Below are 27,986 nucleotides of genomic sequence, written 5' to 3'. Positions count from 1 at the left end.
AGTGATTTTAATGGTAGTGTTTTTATTCATGGTTGTAGAAAGGAGGCAAATAACCATGACAAATAAGCAGTGATGATGAGACATTTAAACTGCAAGCAGTTCAGACTGAGGATACAAATCAGCAAAATTAAGCAATTTATAAAAATAAAAACAAAAAAAAGAATATGGTACACTCAAATGACTACAGGGGGCTTTGTTGTTATCGGGACACTAAAATTAGTGTGCCATATCTAACGGGGATAGTTATAGTGATGCACAGTTGTCATGCAGTCCTTCAGGAGTTCTCAGCTTATACGTTTAGCAGTGTAAGTAAAGCACCTGTGATGCCTTTTGGCTCCTCGTGGGTTAAAACAAGATGGAGAAACAAGTCGAGCAAAGCATGGAGTAGGCATTGATATTAATGTCCTGCAACCTCAAGCGCAACTCATTTCCAATCTTCAGATTACATCAGGTTGACAAGAACGGAAGCGCTTCTCCAGTGAACTTTTTGTTTTGTGCAACTGGAAACAGGTGAAGGTATTCAGGGACAAAGTAGGTTTGAGCAGCGTGACGTTTCACACGAAGAGGTCCAGACATGCTTCATAAAAGCCATTTATAAGTTCTGTAACAACTGCATCTATGACCAACTATTTCAAAGTGTTGTCTGAGTTCATTAAAAAAAAGAAAGAAAGAAAAAAAAAGAAAAAAAGGGAGGCTCACAGTGTGCTCACAGGAAGTAATCATGGCTCAATCTAATCAGGGAGTGAAAGAAGACAGTTTATGAAGAATAAAGTTTGGAATTTTGTACATTATGTAGTATTGAGACTTAAATGCAAAAAGCAAAAAAACAAACAAACAAACAAACTAAAAATTAAAGCCAAGCTTAGGAAGAAAAAATATGGAAACCACAAACTGAGATTTATTTTTACACATTCCTTCATACTTATGCCTTAAAGCCAGTAGCAAATACATTACATCAACCCTTAGAATAATCATTAAGCGCAATGCCTGCCCACATTTCCAGCCATGACTCACATGCCGCTGTGAACTATACTCACACTAAAGCTTCAGAAAAAACACCATCTGCAGGTTTGCAAGCACCTCAGATGGATATTTTAATGGTGCTTGTCTGTGAAATATTAGAATAAAATTCCACTTAAAAAAAAATAAAATAATAAAAATCAGTAGAAATCAAAATCGATAGAAAGCACTTTACAACTACCTAACCAAGTGGGTATTTAGAGTGTTTAAAAACAGAAGCAAAACTAACATCCAGGTGTGTTTAATATTGAATGCACTGATATTTTTTTTTATTTTATTTAAACCTAAGGACAATTTTTTTTTTTTTTTCACGAGCACAACCTCTACTGAAGTGTCGCTCTCTTCCTCTGCCAACATGTAATTACATGGACGCACGGCTTCAGGGATGCAATTAGTGCTGTGCAATTTGTAGTTCCCGCTGTCAGAGTTTCAAACCAGTAAAATGAGAGGGCATGGGCTTCTCAGTCTGCATTCAATGTTTTTTTGTTTTGCTTTTGCTGAAAGACACTTATATATTTCGATACAATCCCAATACATTCTAGTGGTTACAGTGGTTTAGTAGTAATCTAAAAAAAAACAAAAACCTCACATTACGTATGTGGGCCTGTAGTAAGAGACATGCATAAAAGGCCAGATGGAGTGGACGAGACAAAATGCAACACTCACTAGCAACTAAAAGCCGCTACTAATTAAAAACCTTATGCATTTCATTTTTTACATTGTATACAAAATTGGCACACACAAGGGAAAATAGGTTAATAAGCCAGCGGCAAATGATATTTTTTTTAAAAAAAGTAATGGCGTGTAACTGTGGCCTGCTTGAAACTTGACAGTGTAATGATATCAGACAAAAAGCAGAGACAAAAAAAAAGAAGAAAGAAAGAAAAAGAGACAGGAGCCAGCGGTGAGGACCGATCCAACATTCTTCAATCTAGGACTCAGACTTTTTTTTGTTTTTCTTTAGGAAGGAAGGAGTGCGAAACTTCTTTTTCTTTTTGGAGGGGGACTTGCTGGGAGACTCGTCACCCTCCTGGTCTCCGGCATCAGCGGCTTCCTCCCCCTCGGCTGTGTCGGCAGTGGCGGGGGTGGAGTCTTCGGCAGGAAGCGCTGGAGCATCTGAAGGGTCATCAGGTGTTAAATCTGGAAGGGTCTGTCTCAGGGTGGCTGCGTCACTCTCATCCTTAAAGGTTTGTTCTGGCAAGGACTCTGGTGGAGGGGCAGATGGAGAGAGTTAGTGGTCTCAGGGGACAAACTAATGGAGCTGTACTGCTGAGCGGCATAACTACAACTGGGTAAGCTGCAACATCCATGCGATTTTCTATTTTAGATGCATCCACCTTTCTCTGCAGTCCACACAGTCATTTATTTATGTGACATAATAAAACCATCCCAAACACTACTGACTTGAGGTTCTTTAGTCTAAGAAAGCTTCAGTGACCATAAGTCTAACACTTGCACAGGCAATACTCACACTACATTTAAAGAAAAAAAAATACTAATAATCCACTACTTCAACTTTGTAGCTTTTTACAAAGCAAAAGCTCAACCAAGATGCACTGAACACAGCTCTCATTGGGAATTCTTCTCCCTCCGTTTCCTTTCTTTTCCATCACTTTGACAGGCCTGAGCGAGCACTCTGCATTCTTTCTTTTACCTTCATTTAAACAGGGAAATCTTAATGAGGGCAGTTCTCTTGTTCATTTGTACCCTGTGTACAAACAAAACAAAATGAAATACAACAGAGCACGCACAAATCAGAGAAACGTCCACAACGCAAAGATTTAATTTTTTTTTTTTTAAGTGTATTTTAGTGTATTTTTCAGGGGAAGGGAAATTAATTCAACACTGGATCAGCTCTCAAAAAGTAGTAAGCATCAACAGGAGCCACCAGTAAGTACAGTATTAATCAAGCTGCTGGGAAGGGAATAAGATGTTTGCATACTTGTTGGCAAAGATCTCGTTTAATTTCTAAATACTAAACTTGTCCATATAATCATCATGATGTGAGGGGGTTTTTTGCCAATGGGAAGCTTGTTTATGAGAGTGCCTTAAAACTCCAAGTCAGTACTGACTTTGCAAGGTTTTTCTAGTGACCTGAACTAATTCTCGTCTTTTAAAAAAAAAAAAACACTCCCAGCAAAAAAAGAAAAAGAAAAAAGAAAAGATAAGATAAGAAAAAAAAAAAAGTGCTGCATCATAGAAGTTCTGCTTCAAGGGTCAGTGGCACAAACAGCATCCTAAAAGTATTGCTGCAAGCTCGCACTTTGCAGTCAGCAACACGACAACTGGATTTTCATTATTTTGTAAAAACCGTTTGCATGCAACAGTGACTACTGCAAAACAAGACTCGAGAAAACACTGCACAGCGCATTTCAGTTTTTGCATATCTTCATGTCTGTCAGTATACAGATAAGGCCGAACAACACAGACAGATAAAAATGGAGACCAAGCACCACCACACAGCCAAGCTTTTGGCTTCAACCAGCTAAACCAACAGCAAGTTTGCTCAGAAAGCCACAAGAGAAATAAAGCACTCGTGTACCTGGTAAAGGACTCGTCTGGAAGACAAACGACATTCAAAAGATATTTTCAAAACATTACCTGAGTTTTTTTCCCCAGAACAGAAACATACAGTGTCATATAACAGTTACAGAAAAGTGCTAATGTGCAAGAGAGGTTTGATAGCGAATAGTCGACAGGAAGAAAAGAGGTTAATGTGACACAGTGAAAGTACGGTGTGAGGTTTACTTCAGGAACATCCTCCACTTTTACTCCACTAGAATCAAGGATCTTGCAATTTTTTTTGTGAATGTCATTCTTTTTTCATTCATTCATTTTTTTTTTCTTGGCATGAACTTGAAACACTAATTATGAGTGAGGAGCTCTGAAATAACCCATCAACCCCTGAGAAAGAGATTCAGAGGAGTCTAAACTGTCTGATCAGTCACACACCCCGACAAAAAGGGGTTAGTTTAGATCACAGAACACTGCTCTGCTACTGAAGCCATGCAAAGAGCGGGAAAGGGAAAAAAAAACAGGGTCGATGCTCACACACAGGCATGGAGGGTGACGGGTTAATTATGAAGGTGTGGAGGAGGTGGAACAGTACATACTTACTATGGTAACAGGTACTCTTTTGAATTTCCATCTCCTGATTGTAATCGCAGCCACAAAAAAAGAAAAAAGCACAAGTAGAAACAAATGTCTATGCAGATCAAACCACAGGCACTGTGTTAAATTAAAAAAGGAAAATCAAAAATGTAAAAAGAAGATAAAAAAAAAAAAAAAATTTATATATATCAGAAGATTAACAAAAAGAAAGAATGGTTGGGAACCATTCTTCATAGACCCCAAGTAGATGGAGAATGGAAGTGAAGGGGGAACAGGAGATACTGTACAGAGAGACACATGTTATGCAACAACATTTCCGGTATTAGATTACACCTGCAATCAAAGCTAGATACCCGTTTACCCCTTAAGATGACTTCAACTGAGATTGCTCAATGTAAAAAATAACTTCCTGTTTTTAGAGGTCAGTTCCAGTATCATTAGGAATGATACCACTGACATGGGTGTAATCCAATAGTAATAAAGACCAAGAGGAAGAAAATAAATAAAAGAGTCTGTCCTATGGTCCATCAAAAGCTGATAAACAGGCTCTTTTTATTATCAGCATTTCCAAACTCTTTCCTGAGCTTTCAGCAGATTATCAGCCCTGAAAATATTCCTTATGAAATAAACAAAACCTCTTGGCCTGTTATTACAGAAATTAAAGCACAACACTTATAGTAGTATTATTAAAGACCACAGCAACAACAAACTCAAGAGACAGACAAGCAGGTGGATAGGCAGGAGCCTCTGCATTCCCGCTGTAGACCCTAGAAACACCCAAGCCTTCCAGCCACAGAACTGGAGAAACCCATGCTGAACCAGGTAGGACATAAGTGAGCCAAGTATGGCAGGCTAACTTACCTTCCTCTGCTCTGATTGGGGTGCTGGGTGGTGTGGATGTGGGTTTGGGGTCTTTAGGCTCGTTCTCAGACTCTACAAGCTGCCCTGGATCTGGAAGAAAGGCGAGTAGACATTAAACAATTAAATAGCCGTTACCCCAGATTATAAGGTTATCAGTAGTTATCATTGTTTTGGTTTTTTTTTTTTTGCCTAAATATACAGTTAAAAGCCACATTTTTATGTCAATGGGTCATTCTGTGCCAACACCCACATAATGCAACACAAAAGGAGAGGGGAGATAACACACACAAAAAAAACTAAACAAAAAAAAACAAAAGCTGTAAGCTTTAATCAAGAAAGCACTGCAAACCTACTGATACAGACACCACTAAATCAACCTTAAAAACATCCCCAGAACCTGATTCAAGTCAAGGTTTGATGGAAATTAGTCAGATGCACAGAAGGGAGAGCCGACACCACCAGAGATGTATCCAAGACAAGTTAGCAGGAAGAGAATGACCATTGTTCTCCACACAGGGGATACTCTGATTGGATGATTGAGCTCAGATGCAGCTTCATCAAGAGTTAATTCTACAGAGCAAAAATTAATACATAAATAAAACTAAATAACATTTTTTGCATTTGAGGAGTGAGAACCCTGAGGAAAAAAAAAAAGAAAAAAAAAAAAAAAAAAAAAAGAGAGAGCCAGAAGGTTTAAATGTTAAAAATGAACTTTACTCTAAGCGTCCTCTCTCCTCAGCCCCTCGTCCAATCAAACTGCAGAAAGGTATCTGATCTGTCAACGCTCTGATGCCTTTCGACAAAACATCAGAGACAGGGGATTTGGGGAGGAAAAAAATAATCAAGCAAAGGCTTCAGAGATTAGACTGTGGGTATGGAGGGTGCTTGCACATGGTAAAAACACTTGCAGCAGACTCCAAACCCTCAGAAGAAGGAGAGAACACAGCAGGCGGGGGATTCCCAGTGTCCCAGTGCAGTGGTATGTAGTAAGATGGGCCAGGGCTGAGCAGGGGAAGTGGGAAGTGGAAGGCCAGAGTTTAGGCAAGACTCCACTTTATCTGGTGTACCTGGAGCCTGACCTGCCTTAGCTGCATCTACCACCGAAGGCTCCTTGCTGAGGGCTCGCAGCACAGCACAGTGGAAGTCCTTATGTGGAGAATCTGGGGCTGAAAAAACCTCGTCTGCAGTCGAAAAAACATCGTCTGCCACTGTTCCTGCAGAGTCTGCTCCGCTCTGAGATGGCTCACCTCCGCCGACAGAAGAGGAGCCGTGCTCAGAGGCTGGGGTGGCAGCTGTAGGCTGGGCTTTCTCTAAGCTGGAGGAGTCAGCTGCAGACGGTGGAGGTGATGAGGCTTGACCCATCTGTGCCGTTTGAGGCGCCGGGCTGGGTACAGCAGAGGCTGATCCCCCCCTACTCATGGATCGACCCTGCACTGTGAATCCGTGTGAATGCAGGTGTGTGTGTGGAGAGATAACATCACAGTATGGCAAGTGTGAAGTTTTTTCTGTTGGATTTTTTTTTAATAATAAGCTGATTTTAAACGTACTTCAAGTCTTATTGTTTACATTTTTTCCCCAATCATGTTTTTGAGGTCATGAAAGCTCAGATATTTTCTGTGACGTTATTTACTCTGTAAACCACAAGTAGGAAAATTATTGATTTGCCCCAATTATAACAAATCTCTTGAGGAAGGTCAAGTAAGTGGGACTATAGAAGAAAGGAGCTGTGAAATGCTGTTTTTTCCCCTCCTTAAGACGCATAGTTATGCGTTGTTATCAAGTCTGATTTTATCGCTAAGAAAACAAATTTCTCAACTCTTTAACGTTTTCCCCCCGTTTCTCCATTTATTGTCCGTTTATTAATTTTTTTACTTTTTGATGGACATACGGGTGACGCCAGTCTAAATTTTACTGTACCTGTATAATGAAAATGACATTGCGGGTGAAATTCAAAATCCATTAGCAACAGCCAAAATACTAAACTCCAGCCCACAAACTGATAGGTAATGACATGGTGATTGCAGCCATCTTTGATATACAGTTTATAATTGAATGTTTAGATACAAACAGGTAAAGCAAACTTCCAATGCACGTTTATGATACTTTAAGACGAAACTTATAGGTGGCAACTTTTTAAAATGATTTCATGTTGCTTTGCTCTTCACCTTCACCTCCTTTCTGTTTAAACTCCACCTCCCTGCGGTACTCCTCCAGCTCCTGGTCGGTGAGTTTGGTGAAGGGGTTGGGCCCCTGCTTGCTGACGATAACCTTGGGCTGATACTCCTTTTCGATGATTGCCTTGGATGCAGTCACCAGTTCACCCTTCAGAACACAGAGAAGGGGAGGAGAAGGGAAAGCACAATCAGCAGATCAAAAAAATAATAAAATCCACGTACTGTAAGCTATAAATGGCATTTTATATGTAGAAATTTCTGTATTTCTGTAGTTGTTCTTTACAAACAAAATGTAGTCTGAAGTGTGACTATTAGATAAGATGCAGGCAGAAACACAATATTAGCATTATCAGCCATGAATTCATAAATGTAAGGCAGAAGTAAAAGTTAGGAAGTTTCCTCATTTAAAACTGCACAAAAAAGGGAAAAACCCAAAACAAAACACATAAGAAAAGAGAAGCCTTTGGTATTCTTTTAAGACTTAATTAGCTTTGATATAGCAAAGCACTGAAGAGTCCAGTTCAAGCAGTCCAAGCCAACAGCATAACAGAATAGTTACAAAGCAAATATTCATAACCTTTGTGCACTCACAATAACCAGCAGTCAATGTTGCGACGACCTGCACCTTTTATTTCACATAAAAGCATTTCTGGGCCTTGCACACATAGCCCGCCCACCCATCGCAAGTATGTGCCATTTGCTTACACAGAGGATGTATGTGCATGAGTTAAGATAGCTGTGTCATATAGGGGGTGTGGGGAATTCATAGCACAGACCACTAAAATACACAACTTGAGATGAATATTACTGTAAGTCAGATGTTTATATATCACACAATTTGTTATACATGCAGTAAAATTCACAATGTTACTGGATCTAAGCACTTTTCACTGCTCCTCTTGGGTTAAAAACAAAAGTCTGAAAAAATATCCATCCTTCAGACAGAGTCAGCAGAGTGTACTGAACATGAAGTATCCTTACCAACAACAAAATTGTCATTAAAAGTTTCCAAAGCTTCTACAGTTGAAGAAAACCAGTCACAACATTCAAAAACCCCTGTAATCTCTCACTAAACTATCACTCATTAGTCCCAGATATCTGCCTATCTGCTGTCTCACAGGTCAGATAATGGTGTGAAAAAAGTGATTGGAGCAGTGAGTACCTTTCTAATAGATTTAGCAGGACTATAGGAGCCCTCGGACACATCAAGGCCATCAATAGTGTCTGTACAGTCAGACAGAGGGGCGTCCTGCAATAGTAAACCCAGTGAGGGGGGGAGGGAAGAGGCAAAACCCAGCTCTAACACTAGCACATTCAGATTAACACTGGTCCAGGCAGCCACGAAGGTGCGCAAATATTCACAAACCTTTCACACACACAAGCACAAAGGGGGAAAGACTATGATTATATCTCATTTCAGTACAAAAGTTAAGTTGTATAGTATTGTGTTGTGTTTAAAGGTGTTCAAATACGGGATCTCACAAAGTCAACTCTGGTGGGCATAGCTTTAAAAAGGAGGCCCAAAGAGCATAAACTGATTTAAAATAACCCAACATTGTTGTATTCATTTACTATGAATTCATAATAATACTTTAGTTATCGTTGCGTTTAATGACTTTCCACCTCTGCATTCACACCATTCCATACAAACATATATTGGAAATACATGCAAAGAGAGATGGTTCCGCAAATAGTCATAGGGTTATGAAAAGGCTTGCAGTGACTGAACAAAGAGCCAGAAACATGCACTGTAAAGGCAAACTCTCCACACAAGGGGGTGCTACACAGTACAAAACAGCAGTTAATCAGCAGTTATGCACTGGTAAAGTTTTAAATTACCCCCCTACAGCTTTATTATCTTAATCCAAAAATGATTAAGAGCTCCGTTTTAACAGAACTATTAACTGAGCTAAAAACCAACGCTGGACAGGAAGGACGAGCCATGCATACAAACGGCAGGGGGAAACATTTTAGGATGTTCCCACTGCTTTGCTTTGTCCCTCACTCATGCACTTAAAAAAACAAAAAAACAATTATTTGACTATAACATGGAAATCATTTTAGCATTGTAAGAGACCAGCTTGCAAATGTTGTGTAAGGCAACAACTATTACTCTGCTACAAACAAAATAAATATTAAAAGCAAATTAAAACAAAGGAAAGACAATGTATGAATATGGACACAGCCTGAGCTGGCAGGTTTGGAGAGGAGAATGAGGTTGCCTCTCTCACTTACTACTCACCTGCCAGATTGACACTCTCTGTGATCAAAGAATAATTAAAGTTAAAGTCACCCCATGCTCTGGTAAACACAACGGATGACATATTTTTGTTCTTTGTAGTTATTCTGTCATAAATCTGATTTTAGTAGCAACCATGTCTTTTGTTAGAGTTCACAGTGGCCAGTACAGCTTCATGCACAATATTCACACATTGCAGCCTCTTGGTTTAGGAGGGAAACTCCAGACCTGGACAGAATGTAGAAGATTTTGTTTTAACTGAGCCAATCTCAATAGAAGACACTAAAAGACACAAATCAAGCTAATTCAACAGTGCACATTCATCTCCAGGTCAGGAGAGTTGTAGCTGTGAGGTGTTTCAGTGCTCAGTTCTCACACTGACCTGGTTAAAGGAGCGTTCGACCACAGTGCTGGCACACAGAACCTGAGACTGGGGCCCTGCTGTCTTTATGTCCTGCAGGTTCTGCTCCCGGATCTACAAACAAAAATATTCAACTCATAAAAAGAACAATAAAAGTATCCTGTTAAATATGTTCCTAGAAGGACGAAACACTTAAAGCAAACAGGAGAAAGCTGTGATACCTTATTCCTCATTTCCAGGACTTCCTTTGGGTTGGTGTTCAGTGGGATGAACTGATTGACTGCAGCAGCCTGGCGGAGCCCATCTTCCTTTGTCCACTGTAAACACCAGATAAAGAGTTAAAACCAGCTAAAACCAGACACATGAAATGACATGACAAACCCAAGCACAAAAATATAATCAGACAGAATACTATGCAGGCTTCACAAAACAAGAATCATGCTCAACTGAAACTGACAAAACTGGATGAGTGTAAAGTGGTCTGAATGGGGGAAAAAAAGTGAACCAATGATGATGAGGCGCCTTTTCCACTTTAAATTCAGGGGACTCCTCTACAAAACAACCAACATAATCTATCCAAGGCTACTTTATCAACGTATTATATAACAGGATTTTCCCAGTAATACAGAATGTTAACTGACGCTTCATTTCCACAGAATGACTAAACATACAATAAAGCGGTAGATTTTCATACCTGACGTTACTAGATTTCATACTAGAGATGAAATGTGACCAGGAAGCTTAAATCAGTTTGGAAATGATCATTTAGGTTAGTACTTAAGTGTCAAAAAATAAGGCCTGTGGGCCAGAACTGGCATGAAAAATTGAGCCTTGACTCCTGAGGTTAAGGTCACTTAGCAGATACACCTATGGTATGAATTTCAAAAATCCTACTTTGCCTCATTCTCTAGTTATCACATTTATAAACTTGAGCGCTCACACCGCCCAGCGGGGCGACAACAACAGGGGTAATGATTCTGACATCCCTGTCTTGTATCAAGGAATAGTAGGTTGTTGGAAGGTAAATGTGAAATCAGAGCTGACTTTAAAGGATTTACAGCAAACACTGTGTTTAACATTATTTAGGTGAGTATAAACTCATCTGCCTTTGAGATAATAAATGACAAAATGTTTAAAAGTGCCTATACACAGATTTAAGCAGACCTAGCAGCTATAAGTTCATTGCAAATCATTTGTATAACACGGATGTAATACGCTTTGGTCCCTCCACTGCATTGTTTCCCCCTGCATCATCCTCCTCGATGCAGTCACAAAAACAAGTTTTTGTTTGGACGACTCAACTTCATTTTCTTCTTTGGGATTCCAAGAAACATTTGGTTTTACTTCCATGTTGTGTTTGGGGTTGTATTTGTTTTTTTAATAACAAATGACGTGTTGACCGGTGAGTCACATCACGCTGCGTTCCTATGGGTTGCAGGTCACAGCAGCAGTCATCCTAAATTTCGGACTTTGTTATTTTTGCTATTTTTTGGTCACAAGACTGTCACTGGTGCTACAACCAACTTCTTTCATCAACAAAAAAACCCTCATTTGTCATCATCATTGATATGCTATTTTAACTTAAAAACAAGAACTGAAAACATCACAGGATGGAGAAACAAAAAGTGGTAAAAAGGGTAAGGCATGGAGGGGAATAAGGAGCTGGGTGGGTGGTTAGTTGTGAGGGAGAAGTGAGACATGACAGGGTGGCTGGGTGGGTGACTAAGACGATGAGGCTGGCTTACGAAGCGAGAGTGGCAGTGAGGGGTGAGCTGGCATCACCAAAGTCATTTTCCAGGCTGATACACAACAACAAGGACGACAGAGATAAGAGAGAAATACACCCGAGGACACCCGCCCATGTTGGGACAAAGAAATCGAATGTCACAACACCACAGACTAAGAATATCTTACCCTGCTGAGGATCAAAGTGTTAGGTGTCTTGCTAAATAATGTGTTCCTCTTAATGTGAAGAAACAACCCATGGTCGTAACGCAAACCTGGTAATGCTCAGCATGATTGCAGGGAAAACCCATTTCCGCACCAAACTGAATGAGCAGCAGGTGAATACAGAAATCAAATCTTCAGCTTTCATGCAAAATGTTTTAATTCAACCTTTGAAAACTAGGCATGTGTAAGCATAAGCTCATGACTTCATTCCTGTGTTTGTTACAAGCTTGGCTGGTTAGCTGCCAAACTAGGAGATAGATGAGGAAGGGAATCTTGATGGAAGTAGCTGGATTGGGTTGGTTGAGTATGAGATGAACATGTAAACACGATATACTCACTGAGAAAGAGTCTCACAACACAACATTTCCTACTTTCCCAACAGGAGATAATTAATTCAAGGGTCAGGTCAAATTTCAAAAGTTTTAGTTCTTTCTTTCTTTTTTTTGAACCCCACCCCAAACAGATCCACTCATGCAGGCCTTGAGGTGCTCAAAGCCACTTTGGAAATAAAACTGAAATCAGAAGATTAGAGAGAATATGAATAATAGGAGGAAACGCACAAATGCACAACTGGGAACAGTTGCAAGTGTTTGAGAAAAATTAAAAAAAAAAAAAAAAAAAGGAGCAGGCTGCATAACTCTGTAGTGAAGTAAATCTGGAATAATCCAGTGTGTGTAAAGTATATTTAACCTGGAAAAATAAATGCTCTCATCATGCCACCTTCCTTCTTTACTCTATAGTACGTCTATACAGGTTCCTAAAGATTTTTGGTGAATAAAGCCTCAAAACTCAATGAACTTTTTTTTTTTTAATTTCTTTTTTTACTTCATTATCTTCTCACTCTTCTTTAAGCAACAAACGTCATGATGCACAGAGAACAGTTGTGTATTAAGGGATTGTGAACAATACTGTGGTCAGGAGCAACATCACCTGTTTGTGCCACATTCACCTGCCTACCTGCAGACTCATGCCACACCCCTGCTGCTCGCTCCTCTGGGAAAAACATCAACACCAACAATGCATTTCACTACTACACATGCAGTGGGGCATGCTGTGGGCAGCTGGCCAGGCATCATGAAGTATTAGGGTACCAGAATAAGAGTAAAAATAGTCAAGACATAATCACAGCTGTGAGGTAAGCTCTGAGGTAAGTACAGAGACTGCAGTAGAAAGATGGATTACTGGGGCATTTAAGCACTAAGAAAGAAAAGCAGTAAAAAGATAGATTGCACCGACGTGCATTTTAGCAGGCAAGCAGTTCTGTGAGAAAACGTGAAAAAATTTTAACATTCTTTTCATTTTCATTGTACTCAGACCCTCAGGATGCCGACCACCTACCCGTTACCACCAACAAGGTAGCTGTAAAATCTATACTATGAACAATAAGGTAGGCACAGACCAAGCAGTTGGTTATACAGCTTGGCACGCAGACACCGGACGAGAGAGACTGCAGCAAGGGTTTGACGTGATCATGTGTTATGTTCGTCCACACCTTAGGCTTCGACTTGGGGCTGCTGCCGTCGGCCCCGTCCTCAGAGGGCTCATCGGGGCGGCCACTGGCATTTAGCCAGCGGGTCTTGTCGCGCTGGCCGCGCTGGAAGCTGTGTTTCAATGGGGAGCGAGCACCTGAGTCACTGTCCTCCCCATATGAGTAACCACCGTGGGCGGAGGAGGCCATCTCCACATCACTGTACTTTTTACCTTTGTCTCGCAAGGCTGGGCAGCGGTAAGGATAGCCCGTTCTGTAGCCCTGGATGGAGACAAAGCAAAAAAAAACAAAAAAACGTGTGACTATGTATGTGTCTTGCATATAACTTAATAAATCATCCCTCTCCCTTTGTGCTTACCAAGTTGTCGAGCATTCTCATGAGGGCTTCAAACTCCTGCTCCCCGACTTGCCACTTGGGATGGGTTGAGGACCCGTCACCAGCTGGCTCAGGGACCTGTGGGCGTGACTTGTATTTCCCAGGGTCCAGCATCACCAGATTATCTGGCCCTCCAGCGCTGGCCAGTGTTCGTACCTACAAAATATTAAGGGGGGTATACAAACAGACCAAACCATCGAAAGATCCAGAATCCAGAAACAAAACCAAAAAAAAAAAAAAAAGATCATGAGGACACAAGCACATCAAGGGAGAGACACAGACATCCAACACAAGGACAGATGAACATGTATAAAGAGACAAAGAGACAACGGACAAAAGCATTAGTTGTGAAAAACGCATACAAACATGTATGACAACCACATGACCTAAAACATGAAACAACAAAGCCAGAATATTACGGATCGTTTGACATTAAAAAAGTTCATTGTGTTACCACTACCAGGTGGTTCAGTGTCCTACCTGGATCTCACAGGCAGTGACCAGATTGTGGATGTAATAGAAAGCGTCCTCCACTGTTTCACCTACTGACACCAAGCCATGGTTCCTAAGAATCAACACCTGAAACAGACGAAATAAAAAGAAAATTCCCTTTAGAAATAAATTCTCTCCTTTTGATTTCTATTACACACACAAAGACTCTGCTGTTACCTTGCTTTTAGGGCCAAGGTTTCTCTGTATAAGAGTACTTTCTTCCTCATCCACGAGGATGCCGTAGTAGTCATGGTAGGCCACCTCACCCAGGGATAGGGCCTCAGGAGAGATGGGTAACAGTCCGCATTTCATGGCCGACACCTGCAAAAAAATAAACAGGCTCAGACAACACCTAACCAACTATGTTTTTAAATTGTAAATTTACAGCATGCACTACTGTTGCTTACCGCTGCCCCTGCAGGTGTATGTATATGTACGATACACTTGACATCAGGACGTGCAGCATAGATGGCAGAGTGGAGAGTGAAACCGGCCTGGTTGACTCCAAGGTTGGTGCTGCCACGGTCTACTATTTCACCTTGGAGATTAATCTTCACCTAGATGGTATAGCAGACAGCGTAAGGTTGTAGAACCCCGTTTTGAAAACTTAATCTCAAAAGATGTAAACTCATGCAGCTCAAGGTATTATAATATGAGGGGAAATTGCTTCATTCAATAACAAAGGGAAAACAAAGCCTCGATTAATGATCTGAAGTGCTTCTTACCAAACTGGAGGCAGTGACTTCACTGTAAAGGAGCCCAAAGGGAACAATAAGGAAGCGCTCCTGGTCTGAATTCACTCTGACCTGTAAGACAAGAAGACAGCAATGTTAGATTACTGAAAGTGGCTCAAACTGAGCAGCACTGTGAGGAAACAACACTCACAGAATCCTGAACAGAAGTAAATTTCTATGGCAGAAATTTACAAATAGCCAAAAATGGTGGAGGAGGAAAAACAAAAACTGGAGTTACTGTGCAGATTAGTGTACTGTTCAGAGTATATTTTCAGTTATACATCCTGTTGACCACTAACATTAAAGCTATTTAGATAATGCTTTCAAGTAACTCCCTGTATAGGTAACGAGTTGTGCGACTTGCTTCTAGAAGATCTTTGGGATGTCTCTCTGCTGATTATCACAGTAAAAGATGTGGGGCTTTTTACTTCTTTGCTTATTGGACAATAATGTGAACAAACATAGTATTTGTTCAGTGGTCTCTTTGGGTGTAAAGAGACCTGTTTAGGTTAGCACTCTGGATTAAGCCTTCACTGAAGCCATCGCTTTATGAAATTATGTGCAGTGGAAGTGTCAATTGCAGGGAAAATATGTTTTACACCTTATTTTGTGACACAGTCAACAAACTTTTGAAAGTCTTATTTGTTTCGACTGGTGATTGTACACACATCCCAGTCACCATTGAAATTGAAACTCTCTCCTTGATTTAAAAAAGGGGCTTAAAAATAACCACCCAGAATCATCCCAGGATCATTGTACAGTTACAAGACTTGCTTCTAAAATGCATCAATGCATCAGACTCAGACTGCATGGGCATACTAAAAGCTTAGTGTCAAAATATCAACCTGACATTTTATTATGGAATGAATGAATGAACGTACTGTGAGGTGGTTGTAGATGAGCTCAGACCAGCCAAACAAGTCAGCCAGCCGATAAAAGGCAGCCAACTTGCAGCGCAGCAGCTTCTCGCCCTTGTCGTAGGAGATGGAGTCAGAGCCACGCAGATCATTGACTGGAGTCACCATTCCCAAACCTGTGAAGAAAGAAAGAAAGAAAGAAAGAAAAGGCAATCTCACATACAACAATTAGATGGGTTCTGCCACTGAAATCTGACTAGAGTCTGCTAAAATCAACTCTGGCATGCTCTGCATTACTCATTGTGAGCACAGACACAGCAGGGCTGAGGTCAAGAAGTCACACACAGCCATTCTCTTCTCTGCTTACTCATATTGAGTGCCGCCATGCCTCCTTGTGGTGCTGCAGGGTACATGGAAGGCATACTGGTGGTCATGAAATCTGCGATCTGCTGCAGAGCCAATAGGCTTGTGGGCGTCTTTCCCTTCTTCAGCTGATCCTGGATCATCGTCTCTAGCTCCTCGCAAAAGGCCTGGAGGGCCGTTGACACAGACACGACAAACAAACAAAAAACAACAAGCCACAAAACAAACACAAATGATCAACTTTGAATTTTAAAGGGTGGTAAGAGTAACTTTCAAAAACAGGGCAAATCCTAAAGGCAAAAATAACCACGGATCTACACAGATCTAATATTAATTCAAAAGTGCATAAAACTGAGCCTGTATGAAAGGGCAACTTCTTCAGCTTCTCTCTGCACAGTAAAAACTTACACATCAGTGCTTTTCATGCATATAATCGCCTCTGAACAAATTTTTTCACTGTCCTGGGCATTCTCCTGACGAATCAACGAATCAAGAGATTTCTGAACATATGAACCATGACCTGAATCTGATCCATGGAAACCAAACAACATGAACAAGCAGAATTAATGAGTACGTCCTACTGACGGGGCTCTGTAGGATCATGGAGACCCTCTTCCTCTGCTCCATCATGTTGAAGTCCTGTCGCAGGTCCGGTGCCATGTTCCTCTCCCTCTGGTACTCTGGACTGCTCTCATCTACCCGGTCAAAATATCGCTCCTTGTGGGGGGCTGTGGTGGGAGGGGGGGCTGTCACCACCCCGGCACCTGACTCGCCGTTCATCCTGGGCTGGCCTCCTGTAACAGTGTCAGAGACTACTGTTAAACATCTAATAGAGTAAAACAAATAGTAACATGCATCACGCGCCCATATTCATATATATATGTCCCCCCCCCCCCCAGACCAAGTAGTAAATCAAGGTTTTATTGTACATTTCTTAAGTGGGTTTGTGTGGTAGGCTTAATGTAGATCTTATGGTCATAATGTAGTCTGTAAAATGAGAAAGAAATTGTTCAATTTAACACTAATTCAAAAACTGATAAACATATAATTTGAAAGCAATTCATGTTTTAAGTGGTTATCCTTTTACTAGAATATAAATCCAAATGAGTATTTTCTGTGTGTTTTTTGATGGCACACCTATGTACTGTCTGACATACAGTATATAGATTTCCATCATAACCGTCAACACCATCTGTATTTGAAGCTTGGTTACAAAGTGCTTTAACTTAAGGAAGTTTCCTGTTGTAAAAGAGGAAATGAGAATCACCCATCATTAAACCAGAAAGCCAATCATGCAAACCATACCGCCCTTACATCCTGCCTTGGTCATGTGACCACTCTTCCCATAGAGGTTATCATTGATTTCCACAATGCGTTTCCTGAAATCACAACAGCACTCCACTGTCAACTCTGGCCAAAGGAAATAAAAGAAAAACTGAAAATACAGCCAGCTGTATCTTGTTATTTCATGATCTTTGTGATAGATATTTACTTTTTTTTATTGATTTGAGTCTTCATTTAGATAGGACAGTGATGCAAAGACAAAAGCTGGGAGAACAAACAAGGGGAAGATGAGCAGTAAGTGACTTTGAGGCGGACTCAAAATCAGGCCTCTGCTATAGCCTTACAGTGTATGGGTTTCCCTGCTCAGTCGTGTGAGCTATAACAGTGCATGTTCTGTTATGTTGTTGACATGACTTATAGCATATAGCCCGCTAATTCTAACAGTTACTTCTAACGGCTTTGCATATTACCTAAAGCAGCTGCTATAAAACAATAAACTGACAACAACAATAGTGAGGGATCTGCAGACATGAAGCCAGAAGACTGATTTATAGTAGATCCAAGTTGATCCTCCTGGCTGAGTGCTTGTAAGGATAAATAGTTCGCAGCTGTCTGTCACTGGACAAAGTACTCAAGTGCTGACTCTGAAGGGCACAGACAAACTCATGAGCACAGAGAAGAGTGTGTGTGTGTGTGTCTCTGAGGCAGCCCATTAGTTCAAATCAATACAAATGTTGAGCCAAAAGTGCCATGACAACAGCATACTGAACTCAAAGCATCCAGTATCACAGAAGGAGCTGACAGACCCTCTTTTTTCTCTTCCAGTCCGCTTTTATTGGTGTTCTGAGATTTTCCACATCAATAACACCAATATTTCCACAGATCTGAGTTCACTAATTTAAATCAGGACTTGGTTTCCCGTTTTGCAAATTCTACACCAACAATACTTTGTCCAATTTTTTGCTTAATAAACTTAATCTGTACAATAGATAGGCAGGATGTAATACCTTCATGTGTGGTCTAGTCAGGCCAACAATATAATAATTAAAGACCACTGACAGAGACCAAAGATAAGTCCTAAACATGCACCGTCTCTTTATTAAAGTATCTTTATTAAGTATGATAACAGGTGTGTATCATATCAAAGTAATTATTCTAAATCTAATATTTAAAATCTAACAGTAAACATGTCACTTAAACACAGTAAAGCACATCACAAAAGTCTGAGACCCATTAAAGATAGCAGTTACATTTAGCAGCACTAGTTTGGCTGGTCAATTGATTTACCTCCTAATGCTTATGGGATGTCCAACTTTAGTGCCATTTGCTTGTCCCCTATGCATTTCAATTAAATAAGGCTTTCTGCAGACCTCTCACTCCAGCAGTGCCTGGATACAAAGTAACTGTTGCTTTTACTGCTTGGTTCCATCTTTTAATTGCACTTTTATGCATTTGCTTTTATTTAGCATTATGTTAAAAAAAAAGACCCTTATTTTAAGATAAATGTGTTTAAATTCTATTCACCAATTACATCCAAACTAAACATGCATTTCCTACATTTTGTGCATTCTATCAAAAAAGTTAGTGTATAGAATTGTCATCATTTTTAGTATTACTCATTGAGCAAAATGATGAAAATGTAAATACTTGAAACAAAATAATCCTTACGTCTTCCACGTGTAAGGAAACTCCAGACTCTGTTCAAAGAGGAGACAGCTGAGGTTGACATGGCTATCTTTGCAATGGCATTCGTCCCCGATTTCCTAAAATCAAGCACTTTTGTGTTCTTCACCTTTTCTTTTCCTATCTGTTGCTTTCCTTTTGTCATAAAAACCAACTTAAAGTGCAATTAAGAAATAAGAGAATGAGAAAAGACAGCGAGGCTGCATACTCCTCTTTGAAACCATTCAGGAACAAAAACTCAGTTTTGATTCAGTCATGTAACTAGGGCGTGAGTTATTGACAGAGGAATACAGAGCACTGAGATCTGGTGCCAGACACTCATTAGGGAGAGAGATCCTCCGTCCCTGGCCTGTTAATGATGCAAGGGAATCTCCAAATAGTAATTTTTTCCATGTTGTTGGTCAATCTCTATCAACAAAATATACTTTCTTTTTTAAATGTACAGCATAAAATATTATATATTTAATAAAATTTGTCAGCAGCACTGCTTTGATTGTGTACTTTTGCACATATATTTAAGCCATCTGTCACAAATCATGGAAGATCTCTACCTGATGAATCATTATGAATGAAGTCACTGAAATATATGCCAATCACATAGAGCCTCAATAGGACTAGAAAAATAACTTTCACAGGTCATAGTACAAAGCTTTCTGCTCTTCAGTCATTCAGGAAACAGATCAGAGAAATTAATGTGTCATGTAAAGCTAAAAGGTGTTAATGACTGATCCTCAGTACATGAAGGGGCAAATCAATCATTTTAAAAACTGAAGCAGTGGCAGCTTTTGTCACGCTGCTTAAAAATATGAAAAAAAAAAATCTACTATATTTAGTTTGATGGAGAGCTGCACAATTAATCACATTTTAATATCCATCACAATTTTCGCTTCCGATAATTAAATGAAGGTTTTGAAGTCACCAAGTAACAGCAAATCAAGCGCTTCCTAAATCAGCGCCAAGCTAATGCCTGCACGAGCCGATCACAGCTGTTCCCAGCACGGTGCACCCTGAAGTTTCCTGGACTAGTATGGATAAGTAATACTACAGATAGACAGATAACCAAAGTCAAAGGTGAACATCACCATCCATTGTTAGGAAATAATTTTAGTGATGTTAACCAAGAGGAAATCATAGAGTGCTGAAGAGCTGTTGTTGCACTGCAAAGCAACACGAATTAAAGACTTTATATTTTGGACCTCATTGTCTGCAAAAATGTTTTAATTACCAGGATTGTAGTTGTTAGTGTTATGTTTTGGTGAAACTTGATTCATTATTTACAAATTTCCTTCTGAGAAATTCACTGAATTTACATGAACGAGGAGGACAAATTTTATCTTTATGCTAAAAATCTGTACATTAGCTGCAATGTAGCACAACATGGATGTTAAAGCACTGTTATGTTCACATGAAAGTGTAATAAAAACATTTTTGTCACTAAAAATGAATAATCAGAATCTCAATACAGATAAAAAAAAAAATAGTGATAATCACTTTGGCTCTAGTGTGATGTGCGAAACATCCAGAACGACAACTTAAAACCCAAAGAATGCTCTTTAAAAAGGTACAATATGTAAGTATTTTATGAATGTATGCAGGGATCATGCAATTATCAGACTAACCAATCGGGCCAATCCTTTTTCACTTATCAGTATCAACATTCTTCTTTCACTCCTCACTGATGCCCCACCTAAAAAACTGACTGTTTACATATCACGAGTAAAATCCTACCAATGCTGAGCAAACAGTAACATTTGGAAGCAGCTCTGATGATCTAGCAAAGCTGTGGTTTGAAGGTGGGCAGATATTGCTGAACTTTCAAAAACCATCACAATCGCCTCTGCTGAAGTTGCAACACCACACCAGCTGCCCTGATGCCCATGTGCCAAATTAATTAAATCAGGCTAAGAAAGAAAATTTGCATCACTTAGCGTCCAAGACAGCCGTTACATGCTGTTGCAAGGCAGTGACCTCTTCAAGAGTAAGCTATTCATACATCATAAACTTTTTAAATCACTGTACAATCATTTCACTTTATTCATAATAGCTACAGGCAGAGTTGAGACTAACACATACCAAAGCTATCTGACAACGCTGCAGTGTCTGCAGTTCTTCAAAGACTGACCCGTGTCAGAGTGGGTTACCAGAAAAAGGTCTCAATGCTTCCAGACAGTTAGTCACATCTTTTTCACTTTGATTTAATTTGCTGAAAAGCCATGTTACATTTCCTGTTGTTTGTTGCATGCTGGTGTTAACTGTTAATGGCAATGAGGCAAAGAAATTGTACCCACAGTCAAGAAATGAAGTAAAATCAACACCACAATACAGAAATATACCTTTTCATGCAGAGTGTAAAACACACCAATTTAGATCCATCTGAGAAGTGGCGAAAGTTTGTCAGCATTTTCATAATCTGAAACCGCGTGAATTGTAAGACCGCAAAATGTTTATATGACATTTCACAGAATAAATGCATAAATAAATGGTGTTTGATGAAACTGGACTTTTGTGACTTAATTTAGTTAGGGGGAAAAACGTACCTACAGATATTATTGACACTAATGGCCGACAGCATTTTATTGCAAGTCAGCAACATATCAGCATTATCCATTTGAGCTTAATGCCCTAAAATCAATATCAAAATTGAGACTGTTTATAAAAGCTTTAACTGTGCATCTTTTTCAGTCCATTAGCACTCAGTGGCAATGAGGAAATTTGTGCTTGTGTTGAAGTTTCTAATCAGACAAGTACTGATGTTTTTTGAAAAAAAAAAATGTTTTGGAGATACTAATAATTAATAAGGCTCTTTGAGGCAGAGTTAATATAGTAAGACCATGAAAACAACATTTAGGTCTGATTGGAATGCTAAATCTTGTTCACAATGAGCCAACTCTGCGCACTAAAGCACTGCAGGAACACTGTAATAGGATCCTTTCATTTACAGCTGCCATCACCCTAGAATCCAAACCTGCAATGCACAATGCTAAAAGTTCTGCTTAGTGCTGCAAATTCAGGTGGAACCATGTATCTCTTAAATTATATTCAAACCACATAGAGGCAGATGAGAGAAGGAGAACTGTGAGAGAAAGAAGACAAAGGGTACACAATAATCTGCTAGCTTTCAAATACCTGCGTAAACAAAGCACAGAAAGGTCAAAAGGAACATTTAATTTTATGCATTAACAAAATCCTCAAACAGCACTGAATAAGGTCACTTTCACTGCTATCTCAAAAGCATTTGATACATAATTTCTTACTCCACTCAGCCTCACTTCAAACATCAACAGAGTCCCTCCAGCTGTTAAACAGCAGACACTACAAATTCCAGCAGGAGCATCTTAAGTGCAACTCTTTTCTGGTGTTTACAAGTGACAAATGATCAGATCTCAAAAGTGTTTATTTCTTGTGGACAGAGTAAGCAAAACATCATCAGACACAGAAAGTTTGCCATTTCACCAGGCCCTTTCCTCCTTTCTCCTAAGAAATGTAGGTGCATGTGTTCAGCTGGCCTCAGCTCCTGTTAGGAGTACAGTTGCCTTGGAAACCAAACACATCACCATGGAAACACAGGACAGCCTATAAAGATTGCTGTTATGTAAGAACAGCTGTGGGCCAACATCACACTCCAAGGCAGTCAGTGTCAGAAAGCACACCTTTGAATTAATGTGCCACTCATTTAACTAGTTTGGCAATTCACTATCAGACCACAAGACTACAAGAAAATAATTCCACTTCCACTATGGTGCCATTTAGAGTATGATAGAAGTATATCAGGTTGCTTTTGCTCTTGGTTTCTTAGTCTGAAGTAGTCCAAGATTTTTAGTAGATGCACCTATAATGTCAATTTCAAGCTCCTATGTTGCCTCATTTTCGAGTTATTTCAGTGCATTTAGGTGTCCAAGCCATTCACCCACTCACCCTCCCAGGTGACAACAAGGCTGAGAGGTAAATATGTCTATCCTGGTTATTACAATTTAATCTTACAGGAATTACTTTGGAAGCAAAGTTAATATCGTCAATCATGCAGTAATGGATTACATAGGACATTTTGGCTTTTGTATCCACACCCACTGGAAAATCCGTATTGGAAAGTGCTCTGTAGTCGCTGAATAGAGCTCAGGGTGTGTTTGAAGACTACCCTGCAAATGCCGGGGACTTTATAGCAACCTTTACTATCATCACTTCATCTCAGCAGTGTGTTCTCCGTCTTAACTAAAAATAAGGGACACAGAGGTTTGTGGAAAAATGTATTAGCTGCTACAAGACTAGCTGTGGGGTGGAGATGTGAATAATGATCTTTTGATACTGCATACTGGAGAGACAACAACCATGTTAACCCCAGCCTGCAGCAAAGGCAATCAGAAACAGAACTGAAGACTGAGAAACTCTGCTCTGAGGCAAGCTCTAGCTGATGAACAGTGTCAGACTCTCTTATCGCCAACTGCAGTAATGGCAAAATCCCCTTGTTTGAGGTCTCTCTTTTAACAGGGTGCTAAAGCTGATAAAAGAGCACATTTGGTTTCACACTGACTGAGGAAAGTGTGATTTTTTTTAAACAGCATTTGATTCAATATACGCCAAACAAATAAACCTTAGAAAAACCCTGCAAATTACTTAATAAAAATAAGCACAAAATTTTCAATAAATAAGGTAGGGATCAGGGCAATATATTTACCGAACTAATGGCACACCTGACAAATTAATGTCCTATAAAATCCTATCCTGCCAAAAAACAGCCGTGCTACAGAACTTTCACCAGTAACTACCAATAGCCTGATACAGACTGAAAGTGACAGTCTGTCAACAGTTTTAGCAGAGCTGGTGACAGTGCAAAGCCATTTACGAATACAATTTTAAAGTATCACAACAAAATACTCCAGATCCTAGTCACGGCCTTCTATTACAATATACATTTTTACCCTTAAACAGGAAAATGAACAATAAGCTGTTGTACTAAGCAAATAACCACATTCTCTCTTGGTGACTGATGTTTTGAACTCTTTTGACAACACCCAATACAGATGTTTCCATACTCCAGAGACTGATGAGACAATGATCGGCAGAAAAACAAAAACACAGAAGAGGTGGCGCGTGAAGACCAGCCCCGGGCTTTCTCATCTCTGTGCGCCCGGCTCTTAATAAACTCCCAACCACTCAGTGTGTTCGTGCACACTTCAGTGTTATCATAATTTACTTTTGAGAGACGGAAGCTTGCACTAAAACCATCTTTTCCGCATGACTAAGCTAAGACTAAAAGATCTATTTTGTTGTGTCCAAAAATATGCCAATCAAATGAGAGACTGAAAAGATTTGTAAGGGGCGGGGAAAAGAAAAACAAACAAACATAAAAAGTAGTGATGGTCTTTCTGTTTCTGTTTTCAGCCATTTGACACTCAGACAATAACTCCTTATATCTCCAAGCTGGATGCCTATCATTACTGGGAATAAAGAATCCAATAGTAACTCTTGTATTTCTGCGTGTGTGAAAGCGCCATCTCTAACTGCTATTACCAGAAAGAATGCATTAGGTCTCATTCCAGCTCTGCCCAGTGCATGTTGTCTTGTCTTGTTTTGTGCACTCCACTGAAAATTAAAGAAGCTGTATCAACAAAGCAATCTACCAGCACCTTTAGAGACTATTTCATTCTCATTAAATTAAACAAGCTAACATGTTAAAATCAAGAGGCAGCAAATCAAATACATAATGCTGCTCTCATTAGCCATGTTTACACATGCAAAATGTAAATCTAATTAAAACCTGTATTATAACGTCATTGTTTACATAGATACTAAACAAAGTGATCCGACCATTACCTGCATTTACACACATCCAAGCATTTGACAAGCGCAGAATAGTCTAACTTTCTGGAAAACGGTAGAAGCAGTTGTGTTTTCCAATGTAAACAACCGCCGCGTGTCACAGATTTCAGCTTCTCCCCTCTCTAACATTTGTGAAGTTTGTGTTATTTTTCCTTTTTGAACAGACCTTTAACTTGTTTTTGTTGTGTTGATGTAACAGACATGTAGAGTAAGAATAATTTCACCCTGAACACTGGAAGAACTATTTACATGCAGATCAAACCGATTAACAATTGGAAATTTTAATCACCTTAAAGGAGTATGATCACATAACAATCTTCAAATTGGCATGTTTACACTTCTTTTTAATGCAGACAGGCTTTTAATTAGGTTACTTGTGCCCATGTAAACAAGGCTATTGACATTAATTTACATTAATACTATTTTTTTTCCTTGATCAGAAATAATATCAAAAAAAGAGGAGGGGGCATTTAAACAAGTAATTCATTTTTTCCATTTGATATTCAAACATAGGACTTAAGAGTCAAAGCTAAGTGAAATCTTGAAACCTAATTTTTCGAAACGAGACAACTTTTTTGGTCCATTTTTTTGGACTTTTTAAAAAACTTTGCATTTCTTGATCATGCGGTTGAAGAGAATCGCAGGAAATGTGAGAGGGGAAAAAAACCCAAAACAAAACACACACAGGATCGACATGCAGCAAGGAGTCTGCTTAGACCCCAGGGTACTCCAAGCACAGCTTGGCCCACGTCGACCCCTTAAGCATCAAGCATTTTTTTAATTTATATTTTTGTTAAATGCACACACTACAAACAAGGCGGGAGTTCAAAAACAGATTAACTGCAGCCGAAATTTATATTTAAATTAAACTGAAATTTCTTTGCTGGCATCTAAGACATTATAATTTGTTGCTCTCTCACTGGTATAGGCTGTAAAAGTGGGCATTAAACTCTCTACTGTCTCCCTCTTTCATGTGTGCAGTGATGCATCCCAGCCAACACGGCTCCGACGTTCCATCTGTGCCTCACAGGGAGTGTTTCAGCAGGCTGGTAGTGCTATATTTACTGTGTGCTACATTAACTGCATCACCCTCAGTGGGTCGATGAGTATGGAAACGATATCTTTTCTAACTGCCATGACAAGGTGAGACACTTTTTAGCCCTACTGTGAAAATGCAGTTCAAGATTCATCTGCCAGTCGTATGTCACATGGGACAGGGTGGTGGAAGACCATTCTCTGAAACAACACACTGTGCAGCTTCCCTAGCATTACACTAAGGCCTATGTTATTCTGTGTGCATGTATCTGCCAGCTAAATATGCAACCTAAACACAGCTGCATCAAATTGACATGATCTTTGGTGACCTCTATGGTGCAAATGAAAGTTCACCAATGACCATTTTCACATCTGCCACTACCACCTGAGATGCTGCTATAACTGATCACATATGGAGAGGAAGGAAGGAAAAAGTGAAATGGCGAGAAGGGAGCTAAAATGAGGAACACATTTTCAGCTGCACTGTAGTCAAGCGTGTAGGCGTGGGGAGTGGGAGTTAAACACAGAGCTCTGCATCTACAGTAAGTGTGTATGTGAAGTAGTTCAGTGTGTATCGAGGGTGGCAGCAGACTGACGAAGCTGAACGCCATCCTCTGGGAGTTTCGCTCATTCTGGCAGAGTTACCAAATCCAGGGAGTTACCTTGCCTCAACACATACACTCACAGACAATTTATCTTGGCAGTTTGGCTCTGATAATCCTCATACAGTACAAAGTGGGGGAAGGGACTTCCCAGCAGACTTTATAAACAAGCCAGACACAGCCACAGCTTAGGTGCTCTGTTCGAAAGCATGGGCCTCAAAACAAATGAGCAACTGTATTGAGATTGACCATCTTTCAATCATCCTTATTCAAGGTTAACATTTAAGGCTACAAGTAGATATTTTCTATCATTGTTTTAGTGCACAAATATGACAGAAACCTTTTTGCGAGCAACACCACGTTACCAAAAGGTGATCAATTTACAGTTGTATAAGCCACACTAATAAATGAAATTTATCCTTTAAGGATAGATTTAAAAAAAAAAAAAAAAAAAAAAAAAATCTATGTGGTGTGGTACCCACTCCAGATGCCATGCACATCAAGCCATAACACTTTTAGGCTTTCAGCTAGCCCTCATTTCTGTACTATACATTTCAAGCTTTCCATTTGACAGAATGCATTATTCCACGCGTTTCTCTTGCTCTCTTTTGAAAACCCTGTTTATTATTTAAAAGTGTGTGCGAGCCCACATTATCATGCAGGACATAAAGCTGTCTGACCTAGCACAGGAAACTGCTCCATCACCAGCACACACACAGCTGGAAAGAACCCAAATTTCTCCCCCACTCTTTGGAAACACACCCAGACTAGAGTAAGACCTGCACGGCGAGGAGCCTCTGTCCGACTAAACCTACCGACCCGAACAGCAAGAGGGGTCCAAATTACAACGCAACAGTAACTGTCCGCCAATAAATAATAAAATAAAAAAATACCACCTCCACCGCCACCATCACAGGCCTGCTGGGAAATAATGCTAACGATACTTTGGTACTCAGAATGTTTTACAATAAGTGTGGGGTCCAGGGGAGCAGCTGAGCCCATGTGAATTGTTTAATAAAGGACAGTGAAACGCAGAAACAGTCATTTAACAGTGCACAGCAGCGTCTGTGCAGACTCCCCCGCTCAATGGCAACATGCTAGCAAAACAGAGCCGAGCCTCACTGAACACACAGCGAGAAAGACACCGATATGAAGAAACCGCCACGGATAAGCACCGTCGCTGAAATGCAAACCACGTCGATTATATCAGCGCTTACCCTCTCTTTGATGAAATGGTGATATTTAAACAGAACTCGGTGAAAGCAGGACAACGGTTTTCACTATTTTTCCTCACGGCGGGGTTTATCTCTCTGCGCTTGTCGTCCCTGCGTCGTCGCTCCGCCCAGCCGCCATCATCCTCACTTGGGTGCGGCAAACGGGCTAGTCCGCCACTCGCTATTGGTCGTCTGGGAGCACGTGTTAACCCATTGTAGCCGCTGATTGGAGGGCGAGTTATCGGCCCGCCCCGCAGTAATGGCTGGACTTATATTTCAGTGTTGAAACTTAAAGCGTATTAATACCAAGGGTACGCACTTGAA

The 27,986-nt window shown here is 40.1% G+C and overlaps 1 protein-coding gene across 19 annotated transcripts; it reads right to left on the bottom strand.

The window, feature by feature from the left end:
• Window positions 1-2: 2 nt before the first annotated feature.
• add1 (adducin 1 (alpha)) lies at window positions 3-27,805 on the bottom strand. Of its 19 annotated transcripts, none has more exons than XM_063478404.1 (18): window positions 18,980-19,194; window positions 16,613-16,821; window positions 16,032-16,194; window positions 15,689-15,840; window positions 14,799-14,879; window positions 14,481-14,630; window positions 14,251-14,394; window positions 14,062-14,160; window positions 13,564-13,737; window positions 13,116-13,466; window positions 9,988-10,083; window positions 9,788-9,880; window positions 9,409-9,426; window positions 8,329-8,415; window positions 7,158-7,314; window positions 6,060-6,425; window positions 4,993-5,082; window positions 3-2,226 (listed from the first exon to the last, which is right to left on the bottom strand). In XM_063478404.1, exons 1-18 carry the CDS (start codon window positions 19,137-19,139, stop codon window positions 1,952-1,954), a joined length of 2,865 nt encoding a protein of 954 aa, XP_063334474.1. In that variant the 5' UTR covers window positions 19,140-19,194; the 3' UTR covers window positions 3-1,951. The 19 variants fall into 19 exon arrangements, with proteins under 19 accessions (XP_063334474.1, XP_063334460.1, XP_063334456.1 ...); XM_063478395.1 differs by lacking the exons at window positions 8,329-8,415; window positions 9,409-9,426 and adding exons at window positions 3,563-3,578; window positions 4,138-4,171 and having other exon boundaries at window positions 2,180-2,226; window positions 18,980-19,193; XM_063478396.1 differs by lacking the exons at window positions 3-2,226; window positions 8,329-8,415; window positions 9,409-9,426 and adding exons at window positions 2,703-2,728; window positions 3,563-3,578; window positions 4,138-4,171 and having other exon boundaries at window positions 18,980-19,193.
• Window positions 27,806-27,986: the final 181 nt, after the last annotated feature.

The sequence above is a fragment of the Pelmatolapia mariae genome, linkage group LG7, assembly GCF_036321145.2.
Source record: "Pelmatolapia mariae isolate MD_Pm_ZW linkage group LG7, Pm_UMD_F_2, whole genome shotgun sequence".
In the NCBI taxonomy this organism is placed as follows: domain Eukaryota; kingdom Metazoa; phylum Chordata; class Actinopteri; order Cichliformes; family Cichlidae; genus Pelmatolapia; species Pelmatolapia mariae.
Note: the sequence above shows the minus strand (reverse complement) of the source record. Positions and strands in the feature narration are given on the sequence as shown.